Here is a 19,756-nt window from a genome sequence, read left to right as displayed (position 1 = left end):
ACCCTGTCAGTGTACCAGGTGGACATTGGGTTTGATTCAGACCCTGCCAGTGTGCCAGGTGGACATTGGGTTTGATTCAGACACTGTCAAAGTGCCAGGTGGACATTGGGTTTGATTCAGACCCTGCCAGTGTACCAGGTGGTCATTGGGTTGATTCAGACCCTGTCAGTGTACCAGGTGGTCATTGGGTTTGATTCAGACCCTGCCAGCATGGCCAGAATTGTATTCCAAGGTCAGTAACTTATAACCACTGAACCACCCCAGACCTTTCATGCATGACTAAAAACACATAAGTATTAGATTTACTGCCATGCTCTAGTTTGTCACTGCATCAGACACCATTTACAATGCTGGCTGAGGTACTAGTAAAACATGACATATTATTTCCTAATTGTAAAAAATTCCCCAATCTTTTAAAAAAGATCTGAACTGGCAAGGCTTTAGTTCAGTGGGCTTTTCCATTGTTGAGGAAAGCAGGGGAAGTGTTGTGAGTAACAGAACTGCCTACGGTGTGGGGGAAGGGACGCTGCTCACTGATTGGCTGTAGTGACAAGGGTCCCTCCAAAAATCTATCACTTTTCCAACTCAAATTCTCCCCCAAATCTACCACTAATAGGCAAAGCCTCCACAGACCCTGTCTTGTATTGACCAACAGAACAAATCATTTCACATTCAAATATGTCATTTTAAATAGCTCAATTCAATCCAGCTGGGCCTTTTAACACAGACAGTTGTTCCTGCTGTAGATGTTATGCCTTTGTACAGATCTAGGATCAGTTCTCCTCCACAATGCATATTCAGTACCATTCAATTGTTTGGACACACCTACAAATTCAATGTTTTTTCTTTATTTTAACTATTTTAACTATTGTCTACAACACAACTATGAAATAACTCATATGGAATCATGTAGTAACCAAAAAAGTGTTAAATAAATCAAAATATATTTTATATTTGAAATCCTTTAAAGTAGCCACCCTTTGCCTTGATGACAGCTTTTCACACTCTTTGCATTCCCTTAACCAGCTTCACCTGGAATGCTTTTCCTGCAGTATTGAAGGAGTTCCCACATATGCTGAGCACTTATTGGCTGCATTTCCTTCACTCTGCGGTCCAATTCATCCCAAACCATCTCATAGGCATAGTTGTGTTGTCTTCACAGTTAACTCTAATGAACTTATCTTCTGCAGCAGAGGTAACTCTGGGTCTTCCTTTCCTGTGGCAATCCTCATGAGAGCCAGCTTCATCATAGCGATGGATGGTTTTTGCGACTGCACTTGAAGAATCTTTCAAAGTTCTTGAAAGTTTACGCATTGACAGACCTTCATGTGTTAACCCTTTCACGCGTGAGTTCCAAATATCTCTAACGGTCGCCCCAGCGTGAGTTTTTTTATGCACGTGATGTTCGAACGTTCTCTCCATTCCAGGATGTGATTGTTACATATACAACAACACTGAATGGCTCAGAGTGGGAGTGAGAGGTTACCGTGATTGACTGCCTGCACGCACCATTTGTATCAATAAATCACTATCAGAAAATGTTTTGTGTGGTATTATTGATATATTTAGTATTTTATTGACGTTTTTCAATTACCCGTGATAAATCATGCATTCCGATTTTTGCATAAATGTGTATGTGTGTAAAATAATGTTTTGAAGGTTGTACTGATTATGATGAGCTAAGCTAATTCCAGCTATGTGTATGGAGCCATGTTTGTTGACATACAATGCATTCTGGGTTTCACGTAATCATCCGTTTGACCAAAGATGTTACAACAAAATGAGGTGAGTAAGAGTTCACTCATTTTTTTGAGGACTTCTGCAAATTAATGGTGTGATGTGAACGACAGTAGATGACACACCCCTTCAACATGCATACTGTAAACAGACCAACCTCATCTTGTCTTCTCTTATTATCTTTGGTTTCTGTGAGGAAAAAAAGCATGGCTGCGTGCTGAAACTAATCAACGGATTACTTTCAATTTCTAGAAAGTGTTTTACCTAATTATTTAGATCAATGGTGAGCTCACTCGTGATGTGATTAATTATACATAGTAATTGCTATTTGCTAATTCATGATATAGTTTACATAAGGACTGTTTGTGTAAATAGTTTCTGAAAAAAGTGGCCAGCTCAAATGCTGATTGTTGCGTCATTCGAAACTGGCCGTTCTAAACGAGCGTTCTAAATGAGTGTTCTAATCACACGGGGTGTGACTGTACGCTTCAGGGACCACTGTAGAACGATCACACCCCGTGTGATGGTACGTGTAAAAGGGTTAAAGTAATGATGGACTGTCATCTCTTTTTGCTTATTTGAGCTGTTATTGCCATAATATAGACTTGGTCTTTCTGCAAATAGGGCTATCTTCTGTATACCACCCCTACCTTGTCACAACACAACTGATTGGCTCAAATGCATTAAGAAAGAAAGAAATTCGGCAAATGAACATTTAACAAGGTACACCTGTTAATTGAAATGCATTCCAGGTGACTACCTCATGGTAGTTAGATCATAGGAGATAGAATGATGGTCAAATGATAAGAGTCAACAAAAAAGTCCAAATAAAACATAATAAAAGTACATTTGAATGACACTAAGTGGCAGTGTTTTTACAACTAATGCCGGTTTGCCTGAGGCTGATGCCGTGCAGGTGTTGGTACACATGCATATACACACTCTCATTCAAATAAACACATACAAGAACACACACATACATGTAATAGTGCCAGACATGCACACAAACATATACAGTTGGCATTGCTGTTATGATTTCAGTTGTCCTTGATGTCCTTTGTTTTAAATGTATTATTTTGTTTTATAATTTTTTTGCATTGTTGTTTGCTGTTTTCTTCTGTCTTTTCCTTTTTTCTCTTTAGTTCATTCTCTTGGTTGTTGGTGCATTGGGGGGGGGGGGTTCTTGGAGGTGGGGAATGGAATTAATTGTCTTTTTTTATCAGGGGAGACTGTGGGAGGGGTCTCGAATGGTTGAAGGGCAGCTATTGGGGAACTGTGGGGGGATCTTGGAGGGTTGAGGGGCAGCTATTGGGGAACTGTGGGGGGATCTTGGAGGATTGAGGGACAGCTATTGGGGAACTGTGGGGGGGATCTTGGAGGGTTGAGGGACAGCTATTGGGGAACTGTGGGCGGGATCTTGGAGGGTTGAGGGACAGCTATTGGGGAACTGTGGGGGGATCTTGGAGGGTTGAGGGACAGCTATTGGGGAACTGTGGGGGGATCTTGGAGGGTTGAGGGACAGCTATTGGGGAACTGTGGGGGGGATCTTGGTTGTTGGTTGAGGGACAGCTATTGGGGAACTGTGGGGGGATCTTGGAGGGTTGAGGGACAGCTATTGGGGAACTGTGGGGGGGATCTTGGAGGGTTGAGGGACAGCTATTGGGGAACTGTGGGGGGATCATGGAGGGTTGAGGGACAGCTATTGGGGAACTGTGGGGGGGATCTTGGAGGGTTCGGGTTTCACTAGCTTGTGATCATGAAAAAGGAAACTATGACATATATTTTATATCACTATCATGCACACGCACCCTCACACATAAGGATGGCTCTGTTGTGGACAGAGTGATACATGTTTGATAGTGTCTTGATGCTGTATTGTTTGTCCTTCATGTTCTAATACTTTAATGTTACCCCTTCTTTGTGTTTTATGTAATAAATAATAAAATATATATTTTTTTTTTAATCAGTCGGGGTCTAAACTTACTGTTGAGAGTTAGAATAGAAGAATAGACAAGGTGTCATTTAGAAATGTGGTTGTGCATCAGCAGTTATTCTCTTGAAAAAAAATAAAGCGGTGGGGAAAAGTACATTCTACACAAATGACCTTCATTATATCAAAGAACAAATGTGTGTGCCTGAGGGGAAATTAACTTTCATACAGCCAAAATGGGTGAGAAGTTACACCAATATCAGTGGACAATTTGCACTGCTGCTGAAAAACATCCCCACAGCATGACGCTGCCACCACCATGCTTCACCGTAGGGATGGTGCCAATTTTCCTCCAGACGTGACACTTGGTATTCAGGCCAAAGAGTTCAATCTTGGTTTAATCAGACCAGAGAATCTTGTTTCTCATGGTCTGAGAGTCCTTTAGGTGCCTTTTGGCAAACTCCAAGTGGGCTGTCATGTGCCTTTCACTGAGGAGTGACTTCCGTCTGGCCTCTCTTCCATAAAGGCCTGATTGGTGGAGTGCTGCAGAGATGATGGTCCTTCTGGAAGGTTCTCCCATCTCCACAGAGGAACTCTGGAGCTCTGTCAGAGTGACCATCGGGTTCTTGGTCACCTCCCTGACCAAGGCCCTTCTCCCCCGATTGCTCAGTTTGGCCGGGCGGCCAGATCTTGGAAGAGTCTTGGTGGTTCCAAACTTCTTTCATCAAAGAATGATGGAGGCCACTGTGTTCTTGGGGACCTCCAATGCTGCAGACATTTTTTGGTACCCTCCCCAGATCTGTGCCTCGACACAATCCTGTCTCTGAGCTCTATGGACAATTCCTTCGACCTCAAAGCTTGGTTTTTGCTCTGACATGCACTGTTAACTGTACATAGCTGTGTGCCTTTCCAAATCATGTCCAATCAATTGAATTTACCACAGGTGGACTCCAATCAAGTTGTAGACACATCTCAAGGATGATTAATGGAATCGGGATGCATCTGAACTCAATTTTGAGTCTCATAGCAAAGGGTCTGAATACTTAAGTAAATACATTTGTAAAGATTTCTAAAAACCTGTTTTGGGATTGTCATTTTGGGGTATTGTATGTATATTGCTGGCAGAGTTTTCTACTGCTGGGAGAGTTTTCTACCATTGGCAGTTTTGTACACAGTCATGTGATACATGGAATAGAAAAGTCCAATCTTAGGAGAGTACATGGAAGGCACTATACTGTGTGTCTGCAGGTGTCTATCTGGTCAAAACTGCTGATACAGGTGCCCCTCCACCCTCTGGTGGGATGGATCATGTCTACAGAGAAACCTAGATTCAAATACTTAGATTTGTGTGTATTGGGTATATGTTGTGAAATTGTTAGATATTACTTGTCAGATATTACTGTACTGTCGGAGCTAGAAACACAAGCATTTCGCTACAGCCGCAATAACATCTGCTAAACACGTGTATGATAAAATGTTTTATTTGAAATAAACGTCAAAGGTGCTTTTATCTGGGGTGCTTTTGGCTGGGGTCAAAATGACTCCAAAGGATTTGAATTTGTTAAAAGTCCATTTTGATACAGAAACACTAAACCATGATTTAGATTTGTTAAGAACCAGGTGATTGACAAAGTCATTAAAAATGGGAAGAATTGAATAAACCACATTTTGGTAATGATAAAAGATATGCCTCTGGGGGCAAAATGATCCATGTCAGAAGTATGGTTCAACGCAAATATGTAGTGAGTGTAAAGTTTGTTTTAAATTCTCACTCATTAAAAGCGAATCAATCAACACATGCTTCTCTTTGAACGACTTAATATAATATTAAACTTTACTGAAATAAATGAAAAATAAACGTTTGGTTCCTCAACTGCGTTGCCCACTCCAGTCAGCAGATGGCGATGTGTGTCTTTTAGGTTCAGGCGATGCTGCCAGTGTGACGTATAATCTAGTGGACGGGACGCTCCTTCAACAACAACAGCTAGTCAGACACCTCGGTAGCTTTCTAGCAAACATAGCTACAACATTCACGCTCTTTACACTGTTTTGGTGTATATTAGTCGCTGTGTATTAAACACACTTCTGTCGTATGTACTTGTTGGCCCATTTAATTATATATTTACGTTGTTTGTCAGCTAGCTGGTTTGCTAAGTTAGCTTAGAACTAGGCTAGTCGCTAATGCTAGCTAGCTAACTAACATCCCCGACCATGAGTTCACTAAGTTACTCTCCTCCTGTTAAAGAAGAGGTCTGCTGGACGGAGAAAGAAGCTCTCGTCAAAGAGGAGGAGGAAGAGGAGGCTGTTACAATACAAAAACAAGTAGAGGGTGAGGCTGTTACAGTGAAGGAAGAAGAGAAAGACGTAACTGTGAAAGAAGAGGAAGACGCGTTCAGAGTGAAAGAGGAGGAGGATGTTACAGTAAAAGAAGAGGAGGAAGAGAAAGAGGAGGATGCAGTTTATGGAGTGAAAGAGGAGGAGGGGGAGATGACTGTCACATTGGAGGAAGAAGAGGAGGTTGGAGATCTGTTTAACACCAGTAAGTACCGTCTCTGCAGTCGTTGAACCAATATGCAGTAAAGGGGTTCTACACTTTAATGTTGTTCTGTAGGAATGGCTGAAGCTACACTGTAACGTGTAGAACATCAAGAGTGGACCATCAACAACACGTTAACAATTGATCAAATGCATCCAATAACAATGCCTGAAATACTGTAGTCCTCAATATCTCATATTAGATTAGCCCAAGATGTTCTCTTAAAGGGGCAATCAGCAGTTGTTACATCCATTTAGGGACTTATACATTAATGATATGTACCCATCTGTTTCTTGAAGAAATCACTTATAAATGCCTCATGAGCTTAGTTCAACTGTCGTACTCCATCAGAACCCCAAATATCAGCTTTTATTTACTCCAATGTTTGTCAGTAAATATAAACAAACACTGTATATCCTCAAAACATGGTTAAAACTAGAATGTTGATATCATGGCTGGTTACATTTCTCCAGTCCCATCCCTCAGCTTTTTACCGAAACGGGCAGGGAGTACGCTTTGTTATTGTTTCTACTGCTGATTGCTGCCCCCGTTACTCCTCAAGGTCCAAGGACTGTATGTTATTTTCAGAGGTAGACTGGCTCTGGCAGCCAAAATAGTCAAATATTCCACCTAAATGTGAATCGATTCTCAATTGCGATTCGTTTCTAGAAACATAAATTGCTGTAGTTTCATATCACATCAAAATAATTTCACATAATACTTTCACATCACATCAAAATAGGTAACCAGTTGCGACGCCCCAAACGGTAAACCAAATTCATTTCTCGTCATTTCTCCTTCCTTCAGGCTTCTTTTTCTTCTTTGTACTTTATATGGCGGTTGGCAACCAACTTTAAGGTGCATTACCACCATCAACTAGACTGGAGTGTGGACCTCAGTTCATCTTTCAATCACCCACATGGGTATATACCAAGACAGTCATGAAGAGGGCACAACAAAACCTTTTCCCCCTCAGGAGACTGAAAAGATTTGGCATGGGTCCCCAGATCCTCAAAAGGTAATACAGCTGCACCATCGAGAGCATCCTGACCGGTTGCATCACAGCCTGGTATGGCAACTGCTTGGCACCTGACTGTAAGGCGCTTCAGAGGGTAGTGTGAACGGCCCAGTAACTCACTGTGGCCAAGCTTCCTGCCATCCAGGACCAATATAATAGGCGGTGTCAGAGGAAAGCCCACAAAATTGTCAGAGACTCCAGTCACCCAAGTCATAGACTGTTTTCTCTGCTACCGCACGGCAAGCAGTACCGGAGCGCCAAGTCTAGGACCAAAAGCCTCCTCAACAGCTTCTACCCCCAAGCCATAAGACTGCTGAACAATTCATAAAATCACCACCGGACAATTTACATTGGTGTCTTGACGGATTTGTAAAAAAACGGTTTGTCATAAAACACTGTATATATTTTTTGTTAAATGTTGCTGACATCCCTCCCCAGAGGTGTCTCATTATTGGGATTCATTGCTGATTCCTACCTGTAGCTCACTATGAGGTGTCTAGTGATACAGGTTAAGGGCCCTGTTGGAGATTGGTGGTTGGTAGCGGAGTCGAGGGAACAAGCAGGGTTGGACACGGCCATGTTATTATCCCACACACAGTCTCTGTGGTTCATATGAACCCCATTCCTGGGAATTAGATTTGATTACAAATCCCCCGTCTGTTACCACAGAAGGGTTCAGTCTGTCCCATTCCCAGCTAGGTTACGAGGTGCTTTGTCACCAGTACCTATGACTGGTTGATAGGGGAAACCTCCATGCTTATTATAGAAAAAGTAATTAGGGGGAAACTATTTAGTAAACTGAAATAAAATAACAAACCTGTTTGAAAAATGAAAACTATTCCAAAACTATCTTTGACTCCAAAACTAAAATAGCCTAAAATAATAACCAGCATGAATTATGTTCAGTTTGAATAATTTATATCTTAACTTTGGGCAAAAATAGAATTGGGTTTTAAATATTTTTTTTATGTGGTTTTAAAGCTTCTGAATCTGGTGGCTGGTAAATGCTGCCATGGGATGGCAATGTTTAAAATAGACCTAGCTTGTGTATCACTATCACTTGCTATCACCAGAAATACTTTAAGATATGAGGATATTGGAAACTCCTTTCGATTTGTATTAACAGCTTAAAGAAAAGAACATTGGCATGAATTACCCTCCGTGAACAAGAAGCACAACATTACAAATATTTTCAGAGATGTGAGATAATTAACTTGTTCTCTGTAATATCGTATAGCTTTGCAATCGTAACAGTACGTACTTTAGAGGAAAATAGGCATGTTTCTCGACTCATACCCTGACTTTAAAAAGGGATTTGGTGAGAATTACCTGAGGAACTGCGTGCCACAGCATTATAATGTGAACGCGATTAGTTGACAGTCTCTTGGACGGGCGTTATATACGCGTTGACATTTTCTGGAATAGTTTTTATTTGAAAACGTTTTTGTTTACTTGCCTGCCTATTGTATTTGGAATGCACTCTAATGTTAATCTCTGAAAATCACTTAGATAATTCCTTTGATACAGCAGTAGCAATACAGGGATATAACATCTACAGAAAAGACAGGAATGCTTATGGGGGAGGTGTTGCTGTATACAGTGCATTCGGAAAGTATTCAGACCCCTTGACTTTTTCCACATTTTGTTACGTTAAAGCCTTATTCTAAAATTGATTAAAATCTTTTTTCCCCCTTTCATTTAGCTAATTTATTTGACACGCCTGCATTTGGGGAGTTCCTCCCATCCTTCTCTGCAGATCCTTCTAGCTCTGTCAGGTTGGATGGGGAACATCACTGCACAGCTATTTTCAGGTCTCTCCAGAGATGTTAGATCGGTCCCAAGTCCGGGCTCTGGCTGGGCCACTCAAGGACATTCAGAGACTTGTCCCGAAGCTACTCCTGTGTTGTATTGGCTGTGTGCTTAAGGTCGTTGTCCTGTTGGACGGTGAACCTTTGCCCCAGTCTGAGGTCCTGAGCACTCTGGAGCAGGTCTTTCATCAAAGATCTCTCTGCACTTTGCTCCGTTAATATTTCCCTGGATCCTGACTAGTCCCCCAGTCCCTGCTGCTGAAAAACATCCCCACAGCATGATGCTGCCACCACCATTCTTCACCATAGGGATGGTGCCAGGTTTCCTCCAGATGTGACTCTTGGCATTCAGGCCAAAGAGTTAAATCTTGGTTTCATCAAGCCAGAGAATCTTGTTCTCATGGTCTTAGAGTCCTTAAGGTGCCTTTTGTCAAACTCCAAGCAGGCTGTCATGTGCCTTTTACTGAGGAGTGGCTTCCATCTGGCCACTCTACCATAAAGGTCTGATTGGTGGAGTGCTGCAGAGATGGTTGTCCTTCTGGAAGGTTCTCCCATCTCCACAGAGTAACTCTGGAGCTCTGGTTTTTGGTCACCTCCCTGACTAAGGCCCTTCTCCCCCAAACGCTAAGTTTGGCCGGGTGACCAGCTTTAGGAAGAGTATTCCATTTAAGAATGATGGAGGCCACTGTGTTCTTGGGGACCTTCAATGCTGCAGAATCTTTTTTGGTACCCTTCCCCAGATCTTTGCCTCGACACAATCTTGTCTTAGAGCTCTACGGACAGTTCCTTCGACCTCATGGCTTGGTTTTTACTCTGACATGCACTGTCAGCTGTGGGATGTTATATAGACAGGTGTGTGCCTTCCAAATCATATCCAATCAATTGAATTTACCACAGGTGAACTCCAAATAAGTTGTAGATAGATCTCAAGGATGATTAATGGAAACAAGATGCACCTGAAAGCAATTTCGAGTCTCATAGCAAAGGGTCTGAATACTTATGTAAATAAGGTATTTCTGTTTTTTTTAACCTGTTTTCCCTTTGTCAATATGGGCTATTGATGACACCCCTCTGAAACAATATAGCTAACCATCATAAAAAAACTCTTCCTTATAGCCTTCTCCTCCCGCTGCTGCTTGCCTTCGTAAATTCTGATGTTATGCTCCTATAGTTTCTGGTAATAGACCACACCAGCAGTCGTTATGCTCCTATAGTTTCTGGTAATAGACTACACCAGCAGTCATTATGCTCCTATAGTTTCTGGTAATAGACTACACCAGCAGTCATTATGCTCCTATAGTTTCTGGTAATAGGCTACACCAGCAGTCATTATGCTCCTATACTTTCTGGTAATAGACTACACCAGCAGTCGTTATGCTCCTATAGTTTCTGGTAATAGGCTACACCAGCAGTCGTTATGCTCCTATAGTTTCTGGTAATAGACTACACCAGCAGTCGTTATGCTCCTATAGTTTCTGGTAATAGACTTCACCAGCAGTCGTTATGCTCCTATAGTTTCTGGTAATAGGCTACACCAGCAGTCATTATGCTCCTATAGTTTCTGGTAATAGGCTACACCAGCAGTCGTTATGCTCCTATAGTTTCTGGTAATAGGCTACACCAGCAGTCGTTATGCTCCTATAGTTTCTGGTAATAGGCTACACCAGCAGTCGTTATGCTCCTATAGTTTCTGGTAATAGGCTACACCAGCAGTCGTTATGCTCCTATAGTTTCTGGTAATAGGCTACACCAGCAGTCGTTATGCTCCTATAGTTTCTGGTAATAGGCTACAGCAGCAGTCATTATGCTCCTATAGTTTCTGGTAATAGACTACACCAGCAGTCGTTATGCCTGTCTTCAATGATTTTGAAACATTGTATCTACTATCAACTGGGTCGCCTGAAACTGAAGAAGGCAAGCTTGCAACATTGTATAAAATATTCTGGGCCCACAGAGTTTCCTGCGCCAGTGAGTTTGGGACAGACACAGCTGTAGGCTATTAGACTAATCCCACTTCTAGGTGTGTAATCAGGTGTGCGTCCTTACTCAACATTGACAGGAGGGCTTCAAACAAAAGACAATGAATAAATTGACAGAACTGACGTATCTTGCGGGGTCAGGTCTGGGTGGTCTGCCAGGGGCCGTTTCATTTAGTATCTGTGGATTTGGGTCGGCATGGGGAATGATAGTATTTCCCCATAGTATGTTGTACTGAAGTTGACCGACTGAAAGGGAGTGTAACTTTATGACTATAATTACTGTTCCCTGAAGGAGGGAAACGAGGTACAACACCTGTCAGTGGGTCGGTGAAGAGTGATATTAAATTGAATATGACCTGAAGCTCGTATTTCTGTGTTTATTATATTATAATTAAGTCTATGATTTGATATTTGATAGAGCAGTCTGACTGAGCGGTGACTGAGTGGTGGTAGGCAGCAGCAGGCTCGTAAGCATTCATTCAAACATTCATTCAAACAGCACTTTCCTGCGTTTCCCAGCAGCTCTTTGCAATGCTTGAAGCACAGCTCTGTTTATGATTTCAAGCCTGTCAACTCCCAAGATTAGGCTGGCAATACTATAGTACCTATAAGAACATCCAATAGTCAAAGGTATATAAAATACAAATGGTATAGAGAGAAATAGTCCTATAATTCCTATAATAACTACAACCTAAAACTTCTTCACTGGGAATATTGAAGACTCATGTTAAAAGGAACCACCAGCTTTCATATGTTCTCATGTTCTGAGCAAGGAACTTAAACGTTAGCTTTTTTACATGGCACATATTGCACTTTTACTTTCTTCTCCAACACTGTGTTTTTGCATTATTTAAACCAAATGGAACATGTTTCATTATTTGTTTGAGACTAAATTGATTTTATTGATGTATTATATTAAGTTAAAATAAATGTGTTCATTCAGTATTGTTGTAAATGTCATTATTACAAATATATATATTTAAAATCGGCCGATTTAATCGGTATCGGCTGCTTTAGGTCCTCCAATAATCGGTATCGGCGTTGAAAAATCATAATCGGTCGACCTCTACTATGTTATTGTTTGTTAAACACTTAGTGTACAAACCCTCATTGTCAGGCTGATGGAAAAGCTAGCCAAAGAGCATTTTACTGGTTGAAGTGTTTTTTTAAGTATAAAGCAGTTGATTTGCGACAATAACACACAGAAATTAAGCAGGTGATTCAAGTGAGCCTTACAATTATAATCCAAAAATAATGTAAAATGCACTCATAAGCAACCTGGAAATGGAGGCTATATTTGCTGTCAGCCTATGAGAACTCCCCTGAGTTTTCCCCCACGGTGCTGAATTAGTGAATAGACACAGAGCTTAATGTGAGTTTCCTTGAGTAGCACTCCTGATCTAGTGCTGTAATATTCAGAATACATTGTGAAAAACTAAAATCTTTCCTCACCATTTTTTGCTCCAGGCAGATACACTACATCCATAACTAGCGGTTTCCTCATTACCAGATATACTACATCCATAACTAGTGGTTTCCTCATTACCAGATATACTACATCCATAACTAGTGGTTTCCTCATTACCAGATATACTACATCCATAACTAGTGGTTTCCTCATTACCAGATATACTACATCCATAACTAGTGGTTTCCTCATTACCAGATATACTACATCCATAACTAGTGGTTTCCTCATTACCAGATATACTACATCCATAACTAGTGGTTTCCTCATTAGCAGATATACTACATCCATAACTAGTGGTTTCCTCATTAGCAGGGAGGTGTTTCTGCCCTCGTGCTGCAATTTTAGCTAACTCAGAAAGGGGCCTATATTGGAGACCAAAAGTCGTCTGGCACACTGCTTAGGATTTCAACAACTTTAATAACTTATTTCTACTTCCCACTAATGTGAAAACAAGATGAAATATGATTGTTGCTAACTTGACTGTCTGTCTTAATTGTCAAATTTAACAGATGTCAATTGTTGTACAACTTCATGGGTACGCTCTGGGCATCACCTTTTACCTCAAATAAACAGTGGATTACTGCTGTTGTGGGCCTTTAACCATCTGTCTGACTTTGTCATTCACACAGGAGAGAGAAGTGACTATCGTGGATCCTCTGGGGAGCCTCAACAACATCATGATGCTGACGAGGCAGAGAAGAGTCTCTCCAGATCAGAACTCCTCAAGAAACACCAGCAGAGGCTCACAGGGAAGAAATCTTACTGCAAATCTACATCAGTACTTAAAATACACCAGCGAGTACTCACAGGAGAGAAAGCTCACCACTGTTTTGATTGTGGGAAGAGTTACTCAAGAGCAGATGCACTGAAAGTACACTTGAGAATTCACACAGGAGAGAAACCTTTTGGCTGTGATCAATGTGGGAAGAGTTTTACTGAGTCATGCAGCCTGAAATCACACCAGAGAACACACACAGGAGAGAAACCTTATGTCTGTGATCAATGTGGGAAGAGTTTTACTCAACCAGACAGCCTGATAGTGCACCAGAGAATACACACAGGAGAGAAACCTTATAGCTGTTATCAATGTGGGAAGAGTTTTACTACATCTAGCCATCTAATTGTACACCAGAGAACACACACAGGAGAGAAACCTTATGGCTGTGATGAATGTGGGAAGAAATTTACTGCGTCAAACTCCTTGATAGTGCACCAGAGAATACATACAGGAGAGAAACCTTATAGCTGTAGTCAATGTGGGAAGAGTTTTACTCAACCAGACAGCCTGATAGTGCACCAGAGAATACACACAGGAGAGAAACCTTACAGCTGTTATCAATGTGGGAAGAGTTGTACTACATCTAGCCATCTAATTGTACACCAGAGAACACACACAGGAGAGAAAGCTTTTAGCTGTGATCAATGTGGGAAGAGTTTTGGTACATCTAGCCATCTAATTGTACACCGTAGAACACACACAGGAGAGAAATCTTATTGCTGTGGTCAATGTGGGAAGAGTTTTGGTCAATCTGGCCATCTGACAGTGCACCAAAGAAGACACACAGGAGAGAAACCTTATAGCTGTGGTCAATGTGGGAAGAGTTTTGGTCAATCTGGCCACCTGACAGTGCACCAGAGAACACACACAGGAGAGAAACCTTATAGCTGTGGTCAATGTGGGAAGAGTTTTAGTACATCTGGCTATCTGACTGTACACCAGAGAACACACACAGGTGGACAAACTTTGTAGCTGTGATCAATGTGACAAGAGATTCTCTGATAAAAGATCTCTGATTAAACATCAGAAAATACATACATGAAGGAATTGTTTCATGATATCAATGAAATATCCCACTTAGCAAAATGGAATTGAAAAGATGTTGAAAATAAGACTAAATAAGACCAATATACATTCGGTTGAAAGTGAAAATGTAGATGTTTTTCTGGTAGCTTTTTAAATGACTTGAAAACAACTTAATTTCAACGTACTTGCAGCCTATACACATGGACACAGTATAATAAATTGGTCTATAATCAATTTTATTAACAATCCTACATCACTCCAGCATTTCTTTACAACATCCAAGTGTCTTTATTCCACTACTGAAGAAGCAGGTCTCAAATCACCTCATATTTCAAACATCCAGCCTGGCAAAAAATACATGTTTTATTATTCCATGCCTCACCATTAAGTTAATTATTGCCAATACATATTAACAAAGGGGTGTACATTTGGTTTTGATATTTCATGTTTACAATTCATGTAACATTTAGTAATCAATGATTTATGCAACCAACTGACAATATTTGGGTACAATTATATTGACATTGTCGCCCTGCTTTTAGAATATAAGGGTTCATTCTCAGATGTACTAGAGCATGACATTGGGGACTGGGCCCCGATCCAACAACATGCCTATCTAGTGAACCCTGAAAAGAGAGAGAAGCTCCGCAGTGAGGTGGAAAGTTACTACGGATATTGCAGGAGTTTCCTATTGAAATAAGACATGTCTGTGGTAAGGACAACTTGGTTGCTGATTGTCTCAAGGGTGGGCAGTCAAAAAGATTTGTGTTGTGCGTTTAGCCAGTCCGTTTCCATGGATCACAATTTATTTTGACTGCACGTTTTTCTGTATTGGAGATTCGTTTTGTTTGGACTCGTTCTAAGGGGACGAGAGTTGTAGAAGCTAGTGAGTTTTAGGAAGAAGAGAGTTCTAGAAGCTAGTGGGGGAAAAATATAAAAAAAATATTGTTTTTAATTGTTGACATCCAGTAGACACCATGTTTATATTGTAGAAGGGAATCAATTTAGTTGATTATAATGTGAAATGGAAGTTGTTTTCTGTTGGTGGTGAGCAAACTTGTCCAACAAAAATATAGGATTTATTTGTTGTCTTAAGGGGGAAGGTGTTACAGGCTTTGGTTTTTCCATATGTGTTTTGAGGTTGGACTTTAGCACGTCTAGCCCGTTAGCACCTCTAGCTCGTTAGCACCTCTAGCTCGTTAGCACCTCTAGCTCGTTTACACGTCTAGCTCGTTAGCATGTCTAGCTCCGTTAGCACGTCTAGCTCGTTAGCACGTAGGACGCACTGATTGGTGTCACCTCGTTAGTCAGTATGTGTTACACCTGTGCTGGCTTGTCCATCTCGTTAGTGGGAAGGTGTTTCACCTGAGCTGGTCCAGGTTCTATTTAAGAGTGTCTGGCCCAGTGCTCCAGTTGTCTTGATACATGTGGAGAGTCAACACCTTTAGTTGCTCTGCCTTTTTGGTTTACTTCCTGTCGTTAAGTTTGGTGTGGGTTTTTCTTTTGTTTTCCTCTTCTTGGGCAGATTTAGTGGGTCTCATGGTGGGTGTCTTTTAGGTCCCAGTTGTTGTTATTAGTCAACTTTCAGTGGACACCCCCATAGTGTCTTTCAGAACCCCTCCTAAAACCCCACCTGTTTAGTTGTGGTTGTTGTCAGTGACTCATTGTTAGTCCCTCTTCTATTTAAGTGACATTTGGTTTTCTTGCTGGGGAAAATAACAACAAACAATGTAGTAAAACAAGCTGAGATTTTGGGTTGATGTTGCATCCAATTGTTAATATTTTAATCAATGGATTTTCCTTAGAATGTTCATTAGTCTTTCAGTTGTTAGTCTTCTGTTTTTTAATCCTCTTATGTTTCTGTACTAAATATTTCTGTTTATTTTCATAGTTTTTTCCTGTGAAGCCATTGTGTTGCATCCATGTCTGACATGTGCTGTATAAATAAAGCTTGATTTGATTTTATTATACTATAAAACAAATGCACCCAATGACCAATCAATCAACAGACTCTTCAATGAACAAATATGTGCAAAAGCAACACGTATCTTCGTATGAAAAACAGTATAAATTCAGTATATCTTCCACTATGTCAAAATAGTGCATGGTATGTAAGTTTAGTATAACATTTCAATCAACCCAGTGCATTTGTTGAAACTGAAAAGTTTTGAAATCAACAATACATCAAAGGATTCAACTACTGAAAACTGAAACAAACAAATGGATCAACCAGATCAATCCCACTTTTCCAGCCTGCTGAAGGCGTGGTGGAGTGGTAAACACCACCCCCGGCTCTACCAGGGGCTTGAGGTGGTCTCCCACAGCTCTGATTATGTCATGTTCTGTGGCCTTGCTGTTCCATTTCTTGACTGCCCCTGCAACACAGAAATAAACACATTTAGTCATATTATATAAAACACCCAGGGCCGGTTTCACAGACAAGGCTTAAGCTTAGTCCCAGACTAAAATGCTTGTTTGAGCTGTCTTAACTCAAAGCGACTTGCACAGACTTATCTTAAAATAGTGGTCGATTTAGCCTGTTCTGGACTAATCAAAGCTGATTGCAAGAGGGAGGATTAGAGCTACTCCAGGACTAAATGGAAGATTAAATGAATCTTTCAAAGAGGCAGGTTTAACTTCTGCTTAGTGCTGTTTGTGAGGGAGCCTGGACTATATGGAATGTCTAAATGAAGACCAACATGCACTACAGAGGCCAGCCAGACCAGTACTTGTGGATAGGAGGAATCCATTACATTACTTTGAACCGCTTTCGTATGTACAAAGAAAATGCATTGGAGATTATATCTCTGCTTGAGCCTAGACTTTCCTCTCTGTCTCAAAGAGGAAGGCCTTCACCCAATTCTCTCCAAGTTCTGATCACTGAGGTTTTTGGCATCTGGAATCTTTCATTGTGAAACTGGTGATTTGTGTCGGTGCCAGTGAAGCAACTGTGTGTTTAATTGTTCACAAAGTCTGCAGGAGGAGTCTTTACATCTAGTTTCCTGATGCTGCTGGCCAAGCCAACTATAAAGTCTGCAGGAGGAGTCTTTACATCTAGTTTCCTGATGCTGCTGGCCAAGCCAACTATAAAGTCTGCAGGAGGAGTCTTTACATCTAGTTTCCTGATGCTGCTGGCCAAGCCAACTATAAAGTCTGCAGGAGGAGTCTTTACATCTAGTTTCCTGATGCTGCTGGCCAAGCCAACTATAAAGTCTGCAGGAGGAGTCTTTACATCTAGTTTCCTGATGCTGCTGGTCAAGCCAACTATAAAGTCTGCAGGAGGAGTCTTTACATCTAGTTTCCTGATGCTGCTGGCCAAGCCAACTATAAAGTCTGCAGGAGGAGTCTTTACATCTAGTTTCCTGATGCTGCTGGCCAAGCCAACTATAAAGTCTGCAGGAGGAGTCTTTACATCTAGTTTCCTGATGCTGCTGGTCAAGCCAACTATAAAGTCTGCAGGAGGAGTCTTTACATCTAGTTTCCTGATGCTGCTGGCCAAGCCAACTATAAAGTGCAATTCTATGAATATGGGCAGTTCCCAGGAGTGATTGGCTGGTCATGGATGTCATGTTCCCATCAAGTGTCCATCAACTCCTGATGCTGAGGAGTACCGTAACCATAACAACTGGTTTTACATCAACTCCTGATGCTGAGGAGTACCGTAACCATAACAACTGGTTTACCATCAACTCCTGATGCTGAGGAGTACCGTAACCATAACAACTGGTTTACCATCAACTCCTGATGCTGAGGAGTACCGTAACCATAACAACTGGTTTTCCATCAACTCCTGATGCTGAGGAGTACCGTAACCATAACAACTGGTTTACCATCAACTCCTGATGCTGAGGAGTACCGTAACCATAACAACTGGTTTACCATCAATGTTCAGGGTGGATGCACTCCTCATTTAGAGTTTTCAAACATTGTTGCCCGTTGGAAAGGTGCAACTCACCATTGAAGGATTTCCCTCAACTCTTCATTGGTCTCAGTTTCAGAGAGGACAACATAGTGGACAACTACTTGGTGACAGTGGATATTAGGGTGAGAAACATTGTCTACTAATAGTTACTACATAGTAATATGGTCTACTAATAGTTACTACATAGTAACATGGTCTACTAATAGTTACTACATAGTAACACGGTCTACTAATAGTTACTACATAGTAACACGGTCTACTAATAGTTACTACATAGTAACACGGTCTACTAATAGTTACTACATAGTAACATGGTCTACTAATAGTTACTACATAGTAACATGGTCTACTAATAGTTACTACATAGTAATATGGTCTACTAATAGTTACTACATAGTAACATGGTCTACTAATAGTTACTACATAGTAATATGGTCTACTAATAGTTACTACATAGTAATCTGGTCTACTAATAGTTACTATATAGTGACATGGTCAGAGTAACTTTTTATTCACCAGACATAAATCCCATAACAGCTGAGCAGCAAAGATACAACAGAGCTCATATCCACACGAGAGGGATGGTCCAGCGTATGTTTGGAGTATGGAAAAATAGACCCGTGTTTTCGCAATACACTTCGTTCCAAGCCAAGAAGATGCTGCAAGGTGATCATTGCTACAGCTGTGCTGCACAACTCCTCCCATGGAAGATCAGCATCAAGCAGATGTGTCCGTGGCTGAGGTAGATGTGTCCGTGGCTGAGGTAGATGTGGCTGAGGTAGATGTGTCCGTGGCTGAGGTAGATGTGTCCGTGGCTGAGGCATGTGTTCATTATGGCTTATTTTTGCTTTGATAATGTTTGTTCTGTACAAAATTCAAATAGTGTGCAGCAAAATGAAATGAGTGTGCCCTGGCCATAGAGAGGGGTTTTTGTTCTTTATTTTGGTTAGGTCAGGGTGTTACATTGGGTGGGCGTTCTCTGTGCATTTTTCTATGTTGGTTTGTTTCATTAATTTTGGCCGTGTGGCTTCCAATCAGGCACAGCTGTAGAGTGTTGTTGCTGATTGGGAGTCACACATAAGTGCCTGTTTTTCCGTTGGGGTTTTGTGGGTAATTGTTTCTGTTAGTGTTTTGCACCTGACAGGACTGTTTGGCTGTCGGTTTTCTTGTGTTGTTTCGTACAGTGTTCTTTCTGTTATTAAATTCAATGATGAACACTAACTCCGCTGCACCTTGGTCTACTCTCTCTCCCGACGGCCGTTACAATGAGTGACTAAACCAAGGCTGGTTTAAAATGTAGTTTGTGGTGATTAAAATACTCTCACTCAGGAATATCCAAATGCCAAAACATGTATTGTTTTACATATCATATTGTTCACCATGGCTGGTCATCACTATTGTCTCATTACTGTCTCTTTTTAGGATCATACCTCTCTCTTCCAACTTCATATCCAATTCAACCTGGACAATTCTCATCTCATGTTCTTCCTTCAGATATTTCATTTTATGCTCATGAAATTCTCTGGTTAACGTTTCATGCATGGTCATCTT

The 19,756-nt window shown here is 41.1% G+C and overlaps 1 protein-coding gene across 1 annotated transcript; it reads left to right on the top strand.

The window, feature by feature from the left end:
• The first annotated feature begins 5,634 nt into the window (after nucleotides 1–5,634).
• LOC123732593 (uncharacterized) lies at nucleotides 5,635–14,918 on the top strand. Its single transcript, XM_045711861.2, has 2 exons — nucleotides 5,635–6,206; nucleotides 13,109–14,918. The coding sequence occupies exons 1-2, from the start codon at nucleotides 5,879–5,881 to the stop codon at nucleotides 14,227–14,229; spliced, it is 1,449 nt and encodes a 482-aa protein (XP_045567817.2). The 5' UTR covers nucleotides 5,635–5,878; the 3' UTR covers nucleotides 14,230–14,918.
• Nucleotides 14,919–19,756: the final 4,838 nt, after the last annotated feature.

Source organism: Salmo salar, chromosome 02 (assembly GCF_965601325.2).
Source record: "Salmo salar chromosome 02, fSalSal1, whole genome shotgun sequence".
Taxonomy (NCBI): domain Eukaryota; kingdom Metazoa; phylum Chordata; class Actinopteri; order Salmoniformes; family Salmonidae; genus Salmo; species Salmo salar.
The sequence above is the reverse complement of the archived record's forward strand: the minus strand, read 5'-3'. Positions and strand labels throughout refer to the sequence as shown.

What these genes read in the sequence shown, in the direction of transcription:
- LOC123732593 (XM_045711861.2), top strand. Translation starts at nt 5,879, where the DNA reads ATGAGTTCACTAAGTTACTCTCCTCCTGTTAAAGAAGAGGTCTGCTGG. An exon ending in TGGAGATCTGTTTAACACCA is followed by an intron (nt 6,207 to 13,108) that starts GTAAGTACCGTC and finishes TCATTCACACAG; the next exon opens with GAGAGAGAAGTGACTATCGT.